General features: G+C 46.7%; 1 protein-coding gene across 7 annotated transcripts in view; it reads left to right on the top strand.

Moving 5' to 3' along the window:
* Window positions 1-19,006, top strand: part of utrn (utrophin) — a 181,373-nt gene that overhangs the window by 115,473 nt on the left and 46,894 nt on the right. For all 7 annotated transcript variants that reach the window (XM_079753662.1, XM_079753661.1, XM_079753665.1 and 4 more), the window contains 5 exons: window positions 7,419-7,548; window positions 9,312-9,580; window positions 10,418-10,564; window positions 13,153-13,231; window positions 16,747-16,807. In XM_079753662.1, coding sequence (XP_079609788.1) covers window positions 7,419-7,548; window positions 9,312-9,580; window positions 10,418-10,564; window positions 13,153-13,231; window positions 16,747-16,807 — 686 coding nt within the window. The remainder of the gene's footprint in view (window positions 1-7,418; window positions 7,549-9,311; window positions 9,581-10,417; window positions 10,565-13,152; window positions 13,232-16,746; window positions 16,808-19,006) is intronic.

Below are 19,006 nucleotides of genomic sequence, written 5' to 3'. Positions count from 1 at the left end.
CCACGCAGTTGTCAGCATGACCGGAGTCAATAACACAGGGGTGGTATCCCTGTTCCCACCCGCCATTTTATATTACGCCTTCCTTCACCTCAAATCACAGCGGTCTCTGGCACCGTTGCGCACGGCTTCTACCTACCTTTCGGTCACTTGAATCCTTTGCAGTGAATCCACCGGCAGCCAGGCCCTGTTATTTCTGGTAATTCAATTCAATTTTATTTGTAATCACCATTACAGTCTCAAAGGGCTTAACAGGCCAAATATTTATGACACCAGTAACCAGTGGTTATTATGAAGGTGTGTTCATGGGCAGGCCTTAGCGGCCAGTGGTTCGGTGGTGGAAGCCCTGATATCATTTTCCTCCCTCAGGATAAAACGCAGTTCACAACACTGGTTACACGTAAACGTCACACGGGACAAGTGTGCGCTTGTGCACTTATTCTCGCATGAGCTGCTGACTGTGCGCACAGCCTTTAAGATGTAGGCCCTGGAAAAGGCAATGCCAGCGCCGGAAAGGCTTGCTGGGACATGCATTTATGTATTGATGTTTGCTTTTGAGGACCGGATGGGTGTGGCACGTGTCATTTTTCCAAATTCAAAAATCCACACGATGGATGTCTAGTCATTTCTGAAACTCCATCCTCAGAGGTGTAGGGGCCTGGAGGGGGTAGAGGGGAGGTGGCCTCAGCCTAGGCTCCTTGGTGTGTTCAAGTCCTCCTCCCCTGATGGGAGTGGAAGGAAGGCGGCCTCAGCCTAGCCGGTCAGACAGGCTCCATTAGTAGAGGCAATGTGAAGCCACCCACGAGATAATGGGGCCCCTTCCGTTGCATTCTCCCCTAGACTCCCTCCGCTCCTCGGCCCTGGTGCTGTCTCTTATGGGGTTTTTCCACCGGAGGGTGCAGTTCGGTTCGCCTCAGTCTGGTAGGGAGGGGGCGGTATAGCCCAGCTCAGTTCCGAGGTTGCGTTTCCACCGCCGACAGTACCCTTATGGTAGGCCGAATGGCGATCGCCGCGGCAGCTTCGTAAACATCGTGACATAATAGCAGCGCGACACAGTGTAGCCTGCTCAATAAAAACAATAGAAAAGAGGAACGCGACACATTAAACCAAGAGCTACCATGGAAATCGTCCTGTAACAGTTTCGGATCTCCACCTCCTTGTTCGCTCAAGCTAAAGTTTTGCGCGACATGTCCATTGCCAAGAATAATACCTTGCGGGTACTGTTTGTTTGTTTCTATCCCCATGTCGCCCGTAAGTGACGATTCTGTCGACCAATCAACGGAGGGTGCGTGTAGCTCAAACATGCCGGCACCCTTTCAGGCATCTCATTACCCCAACGGATGAGTACTGTAGGCGAGTGCGAAACGAGCACGGCTCAGGACGGCTCACGCCCACTTTTGGCGGTGGAAACGCGAATCATGCCGCACCTTTGCAAACCGAACCGCACCCTCCGGTGGGAATGCGCCATTAGCCGTGGTTCTGTTCTCTGGGGCTGTCGCTGCTGCTGCTGTCCGCCTAGGGCACACTACTGGAGGCCGCAGCTTGTACATCTCACCCCCATCTCGACCCATTGCTGCACAACATCCATCTCTTTCATTTCATCTGTCTGTCTGTCTGTCTGGTTGTCTGTCCCCCCCCCCCCGCCTTGTGTGTAATGTCTTTGTTAAGGTGAGAGTTCTAGGCTAAGCCATGTACCTCGGCAGAGGGGAGATGGGGTTGGTCTGTGTGAGCATCAAGGCAAGTGTGAGAAAGTGGCAATCTGAACAATATGGCAGCAGACAGGAAGTAGTCAATGGAGGATGACTAAGGGAGTGGGTGATGAAAAGTGGTTGGAATGTTGATGGATTAAGCCAGAGGGGAGTTATTTTTGGCCGGAAAATAAACTTGAAATATATTTTAGAAAAGTAATTTTAACTTTCTCAATTTGAATTGCATTTATGCACTTTTGGTGTTAAACTTTTACTAAATGTATTCAATAGTTGAAAACACAAATACACAAAAGTTGCTTTCCTTTGATGAGCTTTATTTGTCCGATGTTACATTTAACCTGTCTGTTCCCCATGCCCTCACGCTCAAAATCGATTTACATCTGCGATTCCGTCCGCTGATATGGTTACAGTGTCTTTTATTAATCGCAACATTCAATTATCCAATGAAAGGCCAGTGCCAGCGTCCAACGGATTAAACCCATCCATCATCAGCTGTTTTCAATTAACCGCCTTTAGGATGAGACGATAGGACAAGGGACATGGTGCTTGTGGGTACTCGTAATGACTATTTTATCTTTCGGCAACTGTTGCCATTTTGTCTACGGTGGCTGCCAACCATGTGGTCATGGTAGAATGAAAGGGCCAACCCATTACTTAGAAAGCTGAAAATGATGAGCATCCAGAAAAGTAACGGTTTTTGGATTCTGCATCTCAGTATTATAGTATAAAACTATTTATTGCTGATCGTTGCCATAGGCTCTGCTCGACCAAGCTAACCATACGCTACCTGTTGAGGCAAACTACATGCTAAATTGACATAATCACCTTGCAAAGAGAGATGCTAACCCTCCAAATGAGCACGCTAAACCACTTTAATCAAGTGTCAATGTGATTGATTAGCACCATCGGTAGCTGAAGAAGACAGATCATGAGAGGAAAATACATTTTGGAGGGAACCGTGCTTCTAGGCCACTTTTCTCTTCTAAAACATTAATTTTCACTAAATTCTAATATTTATGCCCATTTTGCAGTATTCTTTGGAGGGGGGGACATTTGGGGATATTTTTAGGGTATTTCATGGTAACAATTATTCTCCTTTGTGCAGGATATGCAGATGTGTTTGTTTTATTTAGCTGCACTATGCTTTTTTGAAGGCAGTTGTTTTTTTCCTGAACTTGAGGGAGCCTATTTTTGAGTTTATTAATATTTTGAAAAAGCCTCAACCAGCCCTGGGCTGGTTTGGCTCAAAAGAAGTTAGGATAAAAACAATGAGCTTTAATTACACCTCACAAATGGTACCTAAACGGCCGCTTGTAGTGCACTAACCTGACACCAATGCCTGCCACACAAACATGTTGATTGAAAACTAACAATCATCAAGCTTTTTTAAAGTTCATGGAATAAATCGATTGAAAGGCTTAAGATTGGTTGTCAAGTAAGCTCCAAAGGCCTATCAACCTTCGTTCTAACAGGTATTTGCGAAACATTCTTAACACTATTATATAGACCCCTTTTATTAAAACCATCCTTTGGTATTTGAAAAGAGTGATTTTTGATAGTGTTATGCATTTTCCTTTGAAGGATACGGTTTAAACGACAAAATTGAAGTTTTGCGATGCTATCTTCTGCAGTTATCCTCCCGACAGCACAAGGCGTGCAGAGATAAGACTCTGCTACCAGGAGCCACGTTCACACACACACACACACACACACACACACACACACACACACACACACACACACGTGTCTAGCCAAGAAGATCAGCTGCCTACCACGAGTAACAAACAAGCAGGTTTTTAAGGTGGAGTAGGTGGAATAAAAAGCATTTAGATTTGCTCCATAATCCCATCTTGTCTCATTGCGGGCCTGCAGAGTCCCTCAGGAAAAGATCCATAGGTCTTCTCATGTGGGCTGGTTAAAAGGAGCTTTTGAGGAGATGTGTAGAATGAGGGTGGAAAGATCAAGTGAGCAATCTGCCTTGGTCTGTTACCACAGCCCAGGCTCAGTCTCTCTCAGGAAAACTGATTGGTTTGAAAAAAAGAATGGGAGGGTATATCTTTCTCTTAAAGCTATACACATATTTTTTGATATCATTTTTGATATTTTCTGCCTTGCCCTCCATTTAAAAAGGGAAGGACCCATGTGACCTGGGATTTCCTTAATCGCCCTGAAAGATATATTTTTTGTAAGATGTGAACGGTTGCTGGAGTGTTGATCCAGCATGCAGCGTGGGGGAAATGTAGGGCCTTCTATCTGGACTCTAGTCATTTAGCAGACACTTTTTCCCAAAGTGACTTACAGTTAATATGGATACATGGGATTTAGGAGCAGTGGGCAGCGGTAAGGCCTCTTACCGCTGCCCATTGGGGATCAAAACCAGAACCTTCCGATCGTTACCCCAACCACTGGACAATTCTGTTCCCAAGCCATGAGCACCGGCCTCATTCTGCATCTCTAAGGGACATGGCCGACCTCTGCGTGTCACTCACAAAGATGTTTGACTCCCAGCCGTAAGGCTCTGAGGTATCCTAGAACAGGGAGGAATAAATCAGATGGGTTGCGACGCTAAACGGAAAATAAACCTTTGTGACTCACACAACTTAAAACAACGTGCTCATGTTCGGCTGGCTGAAGTTGAGCTAATGGAGTTGAATGGCGTGCTACGCAGGAGAAATCCTCATTTTGAGTGTGGTGAAAAGGTTCAATGTGTGACATGATTGTAGCTTCCATTCCATTACCTAAGGGCAAAGTGTCCGTCTATGGAGCGCCACTATTTTGGTTCTGGAAATGGAATATATTTGCTGTCGCATGGTGCTTAATGTTTCAGTAGAGTCCAACTTATAATTGCTCTAGCCATTGCTAAAGCCGCGCTAATGGTTTCTGCATCCTCGCCATTTCCTGGTTTGATTGTAAGAAGAGATCCTTCATGGAAATGTGTTAATAATAATAAATAATTTACCGTGCTGAATTTCAAATTGCATCTACATATTTATTTAGTTTCTTGGCTTTTGCTTGATCCTGAATCCGAATAAAACATAACAGAGTTCTTTTGTTCAGACAAAATACTGCAAAATTGGATCCTGCTACATGAAGGTATCTCGACCATCTCCTCCCTCTCTCGTTATCATCTTTCCTTCTTTTTAAAGCACCCCTTCTCATCCTGCCATTGTCCTATAGTCTGTAATTCATCGTCCTCCTATATTAGGTAATTCATAGCCCTCCTATATTCACTCCCTCAGTGTCCATTTCTTCTAGTCCCTTGACTGCTACCTGCCTGTTACATTTCCTCTAAATGAGTTTTGTAGGGGAGGAAATCACTGAATCGAAGCACACCATTCATTAGCCAGGGTGATTTAATTCCTGCTTGGTGGGAGAGTCAATCAAGTGTGCCAGAGGGAATTGTGGGAAAGAAATGGTCGTGGCGGTTGGCCTAAGAGTAATCTTTGCCAGAATGACACCTCGGCAGCGATTCTGTTTTTGCCTTGTTTTCAACTCCAACAGAGAATTCTTTTCTTTTTTTAAAGTCATGCACACCATATTAGCTTCTACTCTCTCAATTACCTCGTGGTAAGGCATACTCCTCTTACGACATAATGCCTGCAATAGAATTCTTCAAATGTGCATTCATTGGAGATAGAGAGGGCCGGACTTCTGATAAAGATGATAACGTTTCCCTTGTTTTGGATATTGCTTTGTCAAATCCTTAGTCAAAAAGCTCCTGATTCATTCTCCTTGTCTTTGTCCTTGTTCTTCTTGTCACGTTCTTATTCTTTAGGCTCCGGGGGACTGTGAACTGACGCAAACAGCTCATTGGAGGCAGGAGAAAGGAAATTGCGTTAGGAGTAGAACAGATAAGCAATGAAATGCATGACCTTCTCTCTGCCTACTCTCTAAAGAATGACAAAAAGAGAATCGGAATCAGTGTCGTGCTTTTTACCTTTCTATTTTTCCTTCTGCCAAATCAATTACCCTGGGAGGCTGTTCCTGCCTCCTCGCCTCGGTTCTCTTTCCCCGAGACAAGCAAGCAATCATCACCTGAACGTACTATGAAATGGATACATTTTCATGTCGGAGAGGCGAGACATGGCAACCAATTATAGCACCCTGCTGCCCTGATCTACTTTGTAGGTAGGCAGTCGGTTTACCACCCAGTCACTGTCGTCCAGGAAACCCTGAATGTCAAAGTGGCGCAAACCTCCCTCCCGACTTAACCTTAAGTACTCTTTCACTTTGAAATACATCACATCCCTGGATTGTGATACTCTCTGAAGCCTTCAAGGTGAAACACATGTTTAAAAACCCATGTCTCGTCGTGCACCAAATAACTTTGATTGGCTCTCAAGCGCTTTCCTTGAACGTCTACGTGTGAGCAATTGTTCTCCCAACTCATACTGCCATACCTAATAGTCTGTCAGCTCATTGCCCGGGACTCAATAACAGAGTCCCGCAGGAGAGAAAGAAGGAATATAATAACAAGCATCCAAACAGTCGCAGCTTGTAGAAACCTTAGGCAATGATCGATTCCGGGCGATGCCGCCGCACACACGGGGAGAGAAACAATCACAATTCCGCTGCTGCTCACAGACCCCCACGTCTGTCCAAAATGCCTTTTAATAGAACTCGGCCGATCAAGTCACGACCGGGCCACGTCTCCTGGACTACATCAACTCATGGTGAAGCAATAACACACTCGGATGGGCGCCAAACTCCCCCCCCCCCCCCCCCCCCCCCCCGCGTTGACATGGTGCTGTTCATATTAAAAGGGGAATAATTAGGAGTGCCACACACCCAGAGAGAGAGCCGCACGACCAATCGTGCTTGGCAGATGTGGACTGGCACAGCGGAGGATTCAATATCACGGGGAGGCTGACATTGACCCTGCAAGTCTTCAATGGACACACACTGCGTGTGTGTGTAGGGCTTTATTCCCTTTAAGACGTCAAGGGGTGCACCGTATGTGTTTGTGTGACTGTGAGTGAGTGTGTGTGATCGTGTGAAAGAGTTGGGTCCAGCAGAGTGTGGATACTAGTTGATTGAAAACTAGTTGTTGCTGCTACTGTGTTAGATGGCCTGCAATTTAACCTGAAGCTTATGAATTACTACTAGACGTCTCAATGATGGTTAGCCGGAAGAGAGTGCTCCGGAGCTTTATTTTGACCCTGAGGAAACGGTTACTTTTACTGTTCATCTTCGCCCACCACTCTATGACTTTCTCTTGCCTTTTTCCTCTTCGCGTGTCAGTTTCTCTCAACCTCTCACTCGTTTCTCTTTCTCTTTTTTTTGGACTTTCACTCTTACCTCTCAACTCGAGATCGAGAGTTTTGTTTACAAAATTCACAAGCCCAACAAGAACACACATGCTCTTATTGCCAGCAAATTAATCAAAAGTACCCTTTTTAATATACCTTGAAAGGTTGCCTTATTGGCATTTCGATAGCGGGGATTTTTGCTACAATGCAATGCGCAGGCATCGATAATGTCAGGAGACAATCAAAAGTCAAAACAAATGTACTCTCACTGGGACCGATATAAACAATCTAATATTTGTTCCACTCGATTCGCTCTCCCAGTTCTTCTTCTATGTGGTTCCGTATTCAATCCCCTCCTTTGACGGACTCAGTCTGACGTCAGTCCTCTAGCCGGGAGCTTGACTTCGGAGTCGTAGTCCAAGGCCGACATTGAGTCTATTTGTGTTGCCTTGTTTCTCTGCAGGCGCTGCTGTCGGAGCTGAAGGAGCGAGAGCACCTGGTGATCACCACCCTGGACCAGGCGCGCACGTTCCTGGCCGACCAGCCCATCGAGGGGCCCGCTGAGCCCCGCAAGAACCTGCAGCCCAAGACAGGTGAGGATGGGAACGCGCCTGCCCGTGCCACGATGGACGCTGACACCTGACAATCTGTGCCGTTTTTTGTTGAAATTTGAAGAACCGCTACAGATTGTTTTTTACACTAGGAACACTGTCAATATTCTTCTGGACAATTTCTTTGCTTTTCACATCATAGAAAAGCAAAAATATCAAGCAACTATTTCAAGGATAAAGGCTTTCAGAACAGACAGCACTCAAGTCAGTGGTGCATAGTTTTCTAAAGATAATTGTTTCCATGGTAGTTAGTCCGCGCCGAAAGAATTAAAACACCGCTGACATTTGACATGAAAACACTATTCAAATTAGCACTCGAGCATTCCACCCTGAAGGCTTCTCCAAACCTCAGAGCAAATATTGAAAGTGGATTCAGCGGCCCAACAGAAAGCATCTTGTTTCTAAACAGGCAGCCGCTCATTCGGCATTCCATCTCTGGACCGAAGGGGCCAGCCCTGGTGCCCCCTGCAGGGGAATTCTGGGTAGATTCAACTCATTTCCTGTCAAACAGCAGCCCCTTCTGTGTAAATAATTAAAACCCCGCCCAAGGGGGTTACTGTGTACAGGGGGTGTGGTGGTGGTGACTTCCCAACCACTGGGGCCGACAGACTGACTTGGTATATGTGATCTTTGATGCGTCATATCAACGTTTCATCTCATTGTGTGAATTTATAAGAGGGAGATTAGGGGCGCTGATGGTGTATCAGAGCAGGTGTGTTTAGGCCCTCCGTTCGCTAGCCCACCGCCACTACCCTCAGACAGGCATGACACACGCTGTTCCTTTATCTAATCTCCTCATTCTCCTGCATACCTCTCAATATTGGCTTATCAAAGAGGGGGACGCTATCTTGTCTTCACACATTCCCCGACTTGTTTTCTTGTTTTGCATGAAAAACGGCAGTTGAAAAGGGATCGGTGCCGTATGAGACTCGAAGGCTCCACAGTCCTATCACAGTCCTGCTGACAGTGATATAAATTCAGGACCCAGGAAGCCTCCGCGTCCACCCACGTTCCTCCCCCGTTCGTTTCTACTTCAAACTCCTGACCTTGGAAACGTTCTTTTCCTTTACCCTTTCCTGTTTGTTTATTCGCCAATCCATTCTCTATTTGCAGTATTCTCTCTGCTCAAATACCGCACTTAACTTATTCATGCACTCTGAATTCAACACACCTGAAAGCTTTACGGCAATTATCAGGTCCTCATCCCATCGCTTCATATCTCTCTCCCGTCTCTCTCTTGCTCTCACTCTCTCTCTCTCTCTCTCTCTCTCTCTCTCTCTGTCTCTCTCTCTCTCTATCTCCCTACCTCTTGCTCTAGCTCTCTCTTTCTCGCTCTCGCTCTCTCCTAATATAGCTCTTGCATTCTCCCTCTAACTCTCTCTCTCTCTCCCCCTCTCTCTGTCCCAATCAAAGGCCATGCACCATTTCATTTGGGTAAAAAAAAAGATTAATTAAAAATACCTACCTCCTTGATTCAAGCTTTGTATCACAGCTTGAGCTATAGCCCAGCCAGTAACCTTGGCGTTATCTCCCGACATGGGGGTCGATCCATGGCCACTGTACTGTGGCCGCCTGCTCCCTCTATGGGGGTGAACCCCCCCTTCCCCCCCCCCCCCCCCCCCCCCCCCATCCACATATTAACCCCCAAAGCGATCAATAAAAAACCAGCCAATTCTCCTCTCTCTCTCTCTCTCCTCTGCTGCCTTGACAATAACTCTTGTATCCTCCTCCCCCCCCCCAACCAGACCTCACCCCCGAGGAGAAGGCCCGCAGCGTGGCCCGGGCCATCCGCAAGCAGACGGGCGAGGTGCGGGAGCGCTGGGAGCGGCTGACAGGCCACGTGGGCGGCTGGCAGAGCCAGGTGGAGCGGGCCCTGGAGCGGCTGCAGGAGCTGCAGAGCTCCATGGACCAGCTGGACCTGCGGCTGACCCGCGCCGAGGAGGCCAAGGAGGGCTGGCAGCCCGTCGGGGACCTGCTCATCGACTCCCTGCAGGACCACATCGAGAGGACCACGGTGAGGGGGGGCACAGCTCTCGATCCGAAACCGCCTCGCGTTTGACCCAACTCAGAATATTTATTTTTTCTTGGAAGAGCCACCTGTCTTCGGTCACCAGGTGTGATGTTGATGGATTGGCCAATTTCAACCCATTTCAAAACCCTGCCCTGGGGGACATCACATCAGTACAGAGAGTGTCCCCCCTGATGTTTGATTGATAGGTCCAACAACCTACCTCTTAGTTGATTCGTTTTAGTTTTGCTATGGAGACCTAAAGAAAGTATACAATATCAGTATCAGTGGTATAAGCATTCTTAAACATGCTTATGTATCTAAATTCGAATGGGATAAGCAATTTATTTTGTTTCCATATATTCTCCGACGTATCTTTTATTCGACCATGGAAGCATTACCGGCTGATTTCTTTTAAATTCATCTCTGAAGAGAAATTGTCCACAATAGACGTGTTTGAAAACACGCTGTACATACCACAGATGGGAAAGCTAATGGGAACGCTTATTACCGGCCTCAGTGTTTCACCAATCACCTCAACTATGATGGTATGTCCTGTCCACTCGGGGCTGGTTCATCATCGCTCGGGCTGGTAGTAACCAAACACAACCCCCCGACGGCAGAGAGACGGTTGGAACCGTCTAACGATCTCCCATCGCCCCAAAGACTCCCATTAACATTTCTTCAGTCATTTAACAGATGCTGCGCTCCCCTCGCCACTTCCCAGCCGTTTGTCTAATAAACGGATGACATTTCCGTCAAGTGTCTATAACTGAAACTAATGGAGTGGGTAATCACCATGACAACCGGCTGTCGTCCGTCCGTCCCCCCCCCCCCATCAAGGCCTTCCAGGTGGAGGTGGCCCCTCTGAGGCAGGACGTGCACGTGGTCAACGAGCTGTCAGCCGACCTCACCCCGCTAGACGTGCAGCTGTCCTCCACCGCCTCCCGCCAGCTCGACCAGCTCAACATGCGCTGGAAGCTCCTGCAGGTAAACCTCCTCCATGCTTCCTACCTACTGCTTCTACAGGAACTCCATACTCCACCGTACTGCCATCAGTATGGTGCACATATCGTGGAAAGATTGGACGGTTCAATAGTTGAGGGAATAAACACTGCAGTGCATGTTATTCTTGTGGATTTGTACTTTTCCTCTCCTTACTTCCCAGTCTGTAGTGGTTCAGATGAGTGTCCTTTAATATTTGATCGTATCTCTTGCTTGTTTTATTTAACCTGGGTTATCTCTTGCTATCTCACTCTCCATTTATTTCCGTCTCTCTCTCCCTCTCGTCTCCTCTCCTCTCCTCGCTGTGTCTTTGTACCGGCTGACGTTGTCTCTCGCTCTGTGCGTACAGCGTATTGATCCGTCCGTGCAGCAGAGTGTGTGTGTGTGATTTAGGCAGTGTATTGCCCCTCAGGATGCTGTGTGTGGAAGCCCCCCCCCCCCTCCTCCCTGCCAGTGTTCAAAGCGGCAAGCCCCACACAAACTTTTTTTAACTCTAGACCTCTTTCAACTAAGGTAAAGCTCTTACAGTACAGTATTTTTAGACGTTATTCTGCGTTCTATTTCCATCATGCAGTGTAGTGGATGACAGGCAAGTTAAGCCGTGCTTGCTATCTTCCTCAAGGATGCTATTGTCCATAGACAGACGTACATGGACAATAACAAGAGACAAAGCTTCAACAAAGTATTAATTATACTACTCTAGCTCAATTGTTGCTGCTCTTGCCAGGCTGGGCTGGGCCACATCCTGCGGGGGGCTATGTGTGTGTTTGTGTGTGTGTGTGTGTGTGTGTGTAGGTGTGTGTGTGTGTAGGTGTGTGTGTGTGTGTGTGTGTGTGTTGTGGCCCGTGATAACGCAGATGCCCAGGACAGGCCAGGGGCGCTGGCAGCGGTCTGAAGGGCATGGAGCAAAAGGACAGACAGACAGATGACAGCCCCCCGACACTGGAAGGAGGCCATTGAGTCCCGGCGTAGGAAGGCCAGTTGGTGTTTAATATCCTGTCCCGGGGTCGCAGCCGGCGGCCCGGCACTGAAGAGCGGCGCCGGGCCGTAAGACGGCGGGCAACTCTAGGCGTGGGAGTCATGCAGCTTGTCACATATAAAAGGCTACCAAACGACAGAGCTTTAATGAGTTTAAAGAGGAAAAAGCTGAGGCGAGGCTTTGATTTTCCTGGTGCAGTGACAGCCCCACATGAAGGAGTAGAGGTCCCACCCTGCATATCTCTCCCAAGGTGTTGAGTCCCTCAATCATTAACGTCTCCATCACTCCGTGGATCTGGGTCGTATATCTCGGTTAGCCGTCCAGGGTCGCTGTGTGTGTGTGTGTGCGCGTGTGCCTGTGTGTGTGTGTGTGTGTGTTATTCTATTATATTGACCACCATCACTGTCAATAATATCACGACTTGCCTGATGGAACACAATAACCACAAAGTCACGTTACAGACAAATACGCTGCTTGGAAAACGGCACACGCTCGGACAATCAGCCTGTGTTTGTGTGTGTCTGTGCGTTCTGCTGTCTATAAGTCTCAGTAATCCGGCAAACCAATACTACCAGTGCTGAATTATTGCCATGTCTCATTATTGTGTTGCCTTTTATTGTCCTTTTCACATTTTATTTATTTTCTGTTGTCAGTTGAGGAGTACCACTAAAAGGCTGGTGTCTGTGACTATGTTGTGACTGGTAGATCCAGCTTTTATTTCTGAATGTGCCCCTCGTGATCTACAGTAATTAGAATAGGAAAGGTCTCGGTAAAAGTCTGGGGCAGTAGCAATGTGTATAATGAAGTAGCCTTGGACCAATTCCATCTATTGTTAGCTACTGTTGACTCTTGTGTTCATTAACAATGTTTCCGTTGGAGCTGAGAGTAAAGCGCTAGTTCTCGGCAGTAATTTAACATAGAGGCTAAAGGTGCAAAGATGTGCGGTTAGTTACGGTGTGATTTTGAATGCGCAACTCTATTAAGGTTCTCTGCTACGGTGACCTCACTTTCTATTGACATACTTGTTTATTGACTATTTTTCCAAGTTGTTGAACCTTGATTAGTTCTGCATAATAAACTATTGCATATTGATTATGAAGGTATAATTACTACACATCATTTATAATTACAGTTTTGCTTATAATTACAGTTTACTTTGTTGCTGTATTAGTGGTGCTCTATTTAAGTGTGTCTGTCTGTGTGTGCGTTCTAATCTTCCCTTGAATATCCAGATATTCAACCGACTATCCCAAATTTTATGTTGAAGAGAAAATTCAACCCCAATGTCATTCCAACCTTGTCTGCTGTCCTATTACAATCTTTGCAGGGAGCTTATACAATAACATCTAGAAGTAATGGCATACAGGTATGGGTTAAGCCTATTGCTGAAGGATGGGCCAATAGGTTGATTGCGGACATTTGGGTTTAGCTACAGAATCTTTGGGCTGGGAGTCAAACGTTGTAACCACTTGACTAATCCTGCCCAGAAAAACGGGGGTGATATCTACTATGGATCTTGCTGACCTTGTCCTATTCTGTTCTGTGTCCTCTCCCCCTCCTCCCCTCCCCTCTCCTGAACTCCTCCTCTCCTAAGGTGGCAGTGGAGGAGAGACTGAAGCTCCTTCAGGAAGCGCATCGAGATTTCGGACCCTCCTCCCAACACTTCTTGTCCAGTGAGTACATCAGACCGCCATGTAGACACGCCAACCGACACCCAGACACACACACAAACACAGTCCCAGACACACAAGCACACACATGGTACCTCCTTCAACAGGTGGTCGTCTTAACCGGCTTAGTGCGAGACGACGTGTGACCAAATCTTGGTATATTCCTGTCTTTCTTTATTCTTTCTTTCACCAATCTTCTTGGTTCTTATGCTTCTTCTTCTGCTATGCATCATTCGTGCCGCAAACAGTTGGCGAAACCTGTAAGTTGGAGGAATAGCATGTGGTTGTGGAAGCACACACACACACAGGCTCGCGTGCACGCCAACATACATGGGCTCATTGCAGACAAGGCCATTTGAATAATGCATGGCTTAATTACACCGCTTCATCGAGCACCTTCGCTTCCTTTTCCCTGAGCGTGGTCGTTAATACTGGGCGAGAGATACAGCGGGAGAGGGAGGGAGACGTATAGAGGGAGAAAGAGAGAGAGAAGATAAACGCAGCAACGAGAACATTCACCAAAATGGCACTTTTCCCCAGCTGCTTCCTCCTCTAATGTGAGTGATCATTTAACCATTAGGGTTTTGTTTACTGGCGGGGGAGAGAGGGGTACACGGGGATGGGGATCGAAACCCGGTTCTATCAAGGACCCAGTTCCACTTTTTTCAAAACCCAAAAATCATTAACGTTTGGGCTTATCGATACCACTATCGAGTCCCGTCGTTCATTTATAACGTAATGTTGTGTCCCTCGAGTCGCGTCCATCATTTAAATCAAATCAATCCAATCACTGCAGCGTGTCCACCAATGTTTTTGAATGGAATTGTAAGCAAACAGGTATTACAAGTAAAACAAGTGAAGTCTGGCAGTCAACTTTGCCCGTGAGGATGGCTGAACGGGTGAAAAGGGCGAAAATCATTTATTGTAAAGGGGGGAACACAACCTCAATGGCCAAGCACATTAGCATTGTGCATCAAATAAAGAGCAAATGCAGTACCCTCGACTGTCTCCGAGTTGAAAAGACTCTGTCTCCTCCTTCTCCTGTCGCACCACAGACGGGCCCGTCTTAATCATCCACTCAAACTACGAGCGGTAATCGCACACACAGACATTGTCGCTAGTCCCGTCAGTTAAAAATAGTAATCCAATTGTGAAATCGGTGTTGTAATCAGCAGCAAATAAGCTAGTTATCTTAAAAAGTAAATAAAGTTTCAGATGTGCTGTGTGATGATGTGTTGAGGTTGGCTCAGTAAAACGACTTTTAGGTTATCATGATGCGTTCAAATGTAACATAAAGAAACGGTAACGGTAAAAAAGAGTTTTTGGTGAGAAACATGCGTAATACTGTATTACTCATGTTTCTGTATTACTAATACAGTTGTACAGTGCTCTAATCATTTTAGTTTATATAACTAAAACTACTGATGTCAATATTTATTAAGAATTACATATTTAATTTAAAATGCAATCATTTATTTCCTAAATATTTTCCTCATCACTAAAAACGCTTCGTATTTCCACCAACTAATAGAAAAGTATCTATAGTGGTATCGATAAAGACTCGGATCGTTAAGGAGTATGGAAAATGGTATCAATATCAATAAATATTAATGATCCCCATCCCTGTACGCGGGTCATGGGGACAAAATGACCTCAGTCGAGGTGCTATACAGGTGAGCGCTGGGTAATCCTGCATCGTCCCGGCTACCTGAGAGCTAGCAGCGTGGCTCCCCCCCAGGCGCACAGGTCTTTTTTTTAAGATCATCCGTGGTATTTTTTATCTCCCCAACGCCCCCCAAAGCGCCAGCCGACAAGCAGCTTAATATCCCGCCCCGGGGATCAACACGGAGCGAGCCAGGTCTTATCACTCCCATCTGCCAATCAGTCTCTCCTGGTCCCTTTGTGTTGCCCTCTCTCTCCATCTCTTCCCGTTTTCCTCTCTCTCCGTCTCCTCCCGTTGCTCTCTCCCTCCATCTCTTCCCGTTTACCTCTCCCTCCATCTCTTTCCGTTTTCCGCGCTCTCCGTCTCCTCCTGTTTCTTTCTCTTCATCTCTTTCCGTTTTCCATCTCTTTTCGTTTCTCCGTCTCGATCCGTCTGTCTGTTTCACTCTCTATCTAGTGGCTCTATCTCCCTGTCCCTTTCGCTATCTCTCTTTCCATTTCTCTGGCCCGGTCTATATATTACTGCCCCTTTATTTCCCTCTATGTATATATCCATCCATCTCTTTCTTCCTTTCCCTGTCTTTCTCTGTCCGTCGTTTTTGTAGCTCTCCCATTCCTCTCTACATCCCTCTCTTTCTTGTTCTCTGTTTCTGTCGGTCTCTCTGTCTCTCTCTTTCCATCTTTCCGTATTTGTGTGGGTCCTTAGCTTATTTTTCAATCCTTCTCTAGGTCTCTCTTCCTCTGTTTCCATATTTCCATATTTGTGTGGGTCCTAAGCTTCTTCCTCTATCTTTCTCCAGCTCTCCATCCCTCTGTTTCTCTCTCTGTCTCTCTTCCTCTCTTTCTGTATTTCCGGGGGGTTCTTAACTTCTTCCTCTATCTTTCTCCAGCTCTCTCTGTTTCCCTCTCTCTCTTCCCCTCTGTCCGCCGTGCCGTATGTGCGTGGGGCAGCATAAGCCGGTGGGGGGGGGGGGGGGCCGCACGGACCCGGCTTAGAGAAGCTCCTCGCCACACATTGTTTTTGTGAACGTCACGCAGCATTTCAGCTTGGCTGCCTCTCTCCCTCCCCATCAATCACCAGGCGGTGTCTCCTCCCTGCTCGCCGTCTGTCTCTCCGAGGCTGGTCTCTCTCTGAGCTGCTGCCCTTGCTTATCTTGTTCTCTTATAATGAAACCTACAGCGCAGCGCTGTGTCATGCCAGTGATGCAACCCTTGGTGCTTTTGCTTCTTCCTTCTGAATTACTCCTCATTGGTCTTGCTCTTTCTCGCTCTCGCTTTCTCTCACTCTCTCTCTCCCTCTCCCTCTCCCGCTCTCTCTCCCCCTCTCCCTCTCTCTCTTTTTCCTTCTCTTTCTTTTCTATCTCTCTTTCCTTCTCTCTCCCTCGCTCGCTCTCTCTATCTCTCTCTTTCTCTCTCGCTCTCTGCCTCGCCCTCCCTCGCTCCCTCCCTCCCTCCCTCTCTCTCTTTCTCTCGTTCCCCTTCATCTCTTTCGCTCATTTTTGTCTCCCATGAGAAGTGAGCGCTTGTTATTGTGAGTGTTATTATTACGTTATCTGTGTTACAAATTTGCAATACTAGTATAAACAGTGCAATATTAATTAAACACCTGCGTCGGGTGGTCACAGTGGGGGTGCGTTATAATGATCCACCTTGACGTAGGGCTGGTAGGGCTGTTGGGCTGCCCTTTGTTCATTTTGAGTCGAGCTCTAACCCAATGTCAGGATCGGTTATGCCGAGCATGTTACGTTTTGCTCCGATGCTGAAGTCAATGATGTTCTGGTTTTCTCATGCGTTTCTCACGTCACTTTCCCTTTCTCCCCATGCATCATCTTCTCCATCACCGTCCACCCCTGCAGCATCGGTAGAGCTCCCCTGGCAACGGGCAGTGTCTCAAAACAAGGTCCCCTATTACATCAAGTAAGCAGCCATGTCATGAACGTCTTCTTTGATAATATCACAGAATGTCTTCTGTGATATTTGTGTGTGTAAATGTGTTTTTTATTTGACTGTGTTATGCTGTCTCGTGTGTGTGTGTGTGTGCGCGTCTGTTGTGAATATTCAGTTCAACAAATGTGAGATAAAGCGTGGAGCTTGTTGTAATACAGTTATGCTAATATCACTTTCTTCTCCGGTGCCCATCGACCTGCCCTAATGTGATTCCGGAACGTATGCTTACTCTCCTGGGGTATCTCTTTCTCCACAACGTAAAACGTTTATTAGAGCGTTTCTTTTTTGTTGTTTTTTCAACTTTGTAAATCACATCCTTAACGGGGGCCGGAATCTGTCCGTGTGTGACCATAAAATCCCTCTCATTCATAAACCCCACGCTCACTCAATTGGGAATATTGCCTCTGGTATATTTTATGTATGCCTTTGATATATGTCATTTAGCTTTTTTATATATACTATACCATTTTTATTCCTCCCCCCTAAATTTTTTATTTTTCTTGAAATGAATATGATTACTGAACTGCCATTCAGCAAAACGCTTCAGCCCTCACAGTTCACTTCAGTGTGTGAAGCTTAGCGGCTATGCTTAAGCAGCGCCACTTGGTAGCGAACGTAGCATGGTGGAAAGGCTAGCTCACCTGCATGACATGTTTACGCTGTTGATGTGGGCCGTGGGCTACGGATTAGCTCACAGCTAATCCAAAGCATTGTTAGCTTGACAATTCGCACACGACCCCAAAAATGGGACCTCACGTGCAAGGAGAAAACAAATAGGGGGGGGGGGGGAAGACAAGTGCAATTATACAACATGACTACGAAAGTCATTTTGAAAGATTACCCCCCTATTTACAGTGATTGTCCTTATCCTTTTTTCTCAAAAATGTCACCCATGTACACAAGTCACATAACACCACGTGTCTCAAGAGACTAGATAACACGTGTGTGAGGGTGTTTGTGATGAGCAGGGGAGGCTTAGGAGTCCTATCTAGACGTTTCTCACTATGCCCCCTTTAAAGAGAAAATCCGCAGATAGGCTTAGAGGAAGATGGGATTTGGAATGGGAAAGGCGAGCGGGTGACGTAACGAAGAAGAAGAATAGGAAAGAAGAGCGAGGAAGGAGAGGAAAGGATGACACCTGCGCTGTGTTTGGGCTTGCGGCGGGCGAGTGGAGAGGATCTGAGCAGCGAGGCACATGCATACTTAGGCATGCGTCAGCTGCAAGGACATTGCTCACAACATTAACAACAACAGCCTGCGATCTAGATGTGCCCAAACTATAAACCTCCAGTCCAAATGCACACACACACACACACACACACACACACACACACACACACACACACACACACACACACACACACACACACACACACACACACACACCGTGTGCCTGCACATATCATGCACAAATGGATACCTGTGCTTTGTTTGCACTCTGGTTGGACCTTGCAGGCGTCCTAGCTCAGGATGCTGCAGCATACCCGGGGCTGATGTCCAGTCCATAATTAGCTGCTGCACTCTGATGCAAATTTGGATGATTTATTTTTCATGTACCCAATATGGGACGTTTTAGTTTTGTAATAGGTTGACGGAAGGATTGATAGAAGAATCCTACCTTGCGGTTGCTCATGGTCCAATCCAGCTAGGTGGCAGAGGAAAATAACATTGTGTTATTGTTATGTTTTGGAGTAAAGGCCTACAAAATGGCCAATGAAAAGGACACTGCCTATCAGGGTGTCACAAACAAACTCAACAGAACGTTGTCGTGCTCTCGGTTAACCTTGGAAGACAAGAGGTGTGTTTTTCGGTGTTATCAGATAGTCCCAGCTGCTGATTCATGTTCACCCAGACTCAAACACCCCCGTAAAAAGAACATGAAAAAAATGCATTTTATTTTTTTCCCCCAGAGCCATTGCTCTACTGGCCTCATCATTTCTGTCTCTCCTCCCCCAGCCATCCCACGGTAGCCATCGAGAAGCACAGTTAAATATCTTCATGTTTACGCTGAGATTCCCCTTAAGAAACATATCTGAGCCAACTATCTCTTGCGCGCGCACACACACACACACACACACACAAACTCACACTCACACTCACAAACAGACACACAGACACGCACACACACACACAGAAAAGAAAACACAGACAGGACACACCCACAACGAT

This window comes from Pollachius pollachius (genome assembly GCF_949987615.1).
Source record: "Pollachius pollachius genome assembly, chromosome: 16".
NCBI classification, from domain to species: domain Eukaryota; kingdom Metazoa; phylum Chordata; class Actinopteri; order Gadiformes; family Gadidae; genus Pollachius; species Pollachius pollachius.
Note: the sequence above shows the minus strand (reverse complement) of the source record. Positions and strands in the feature narration are given on the sequence as shown.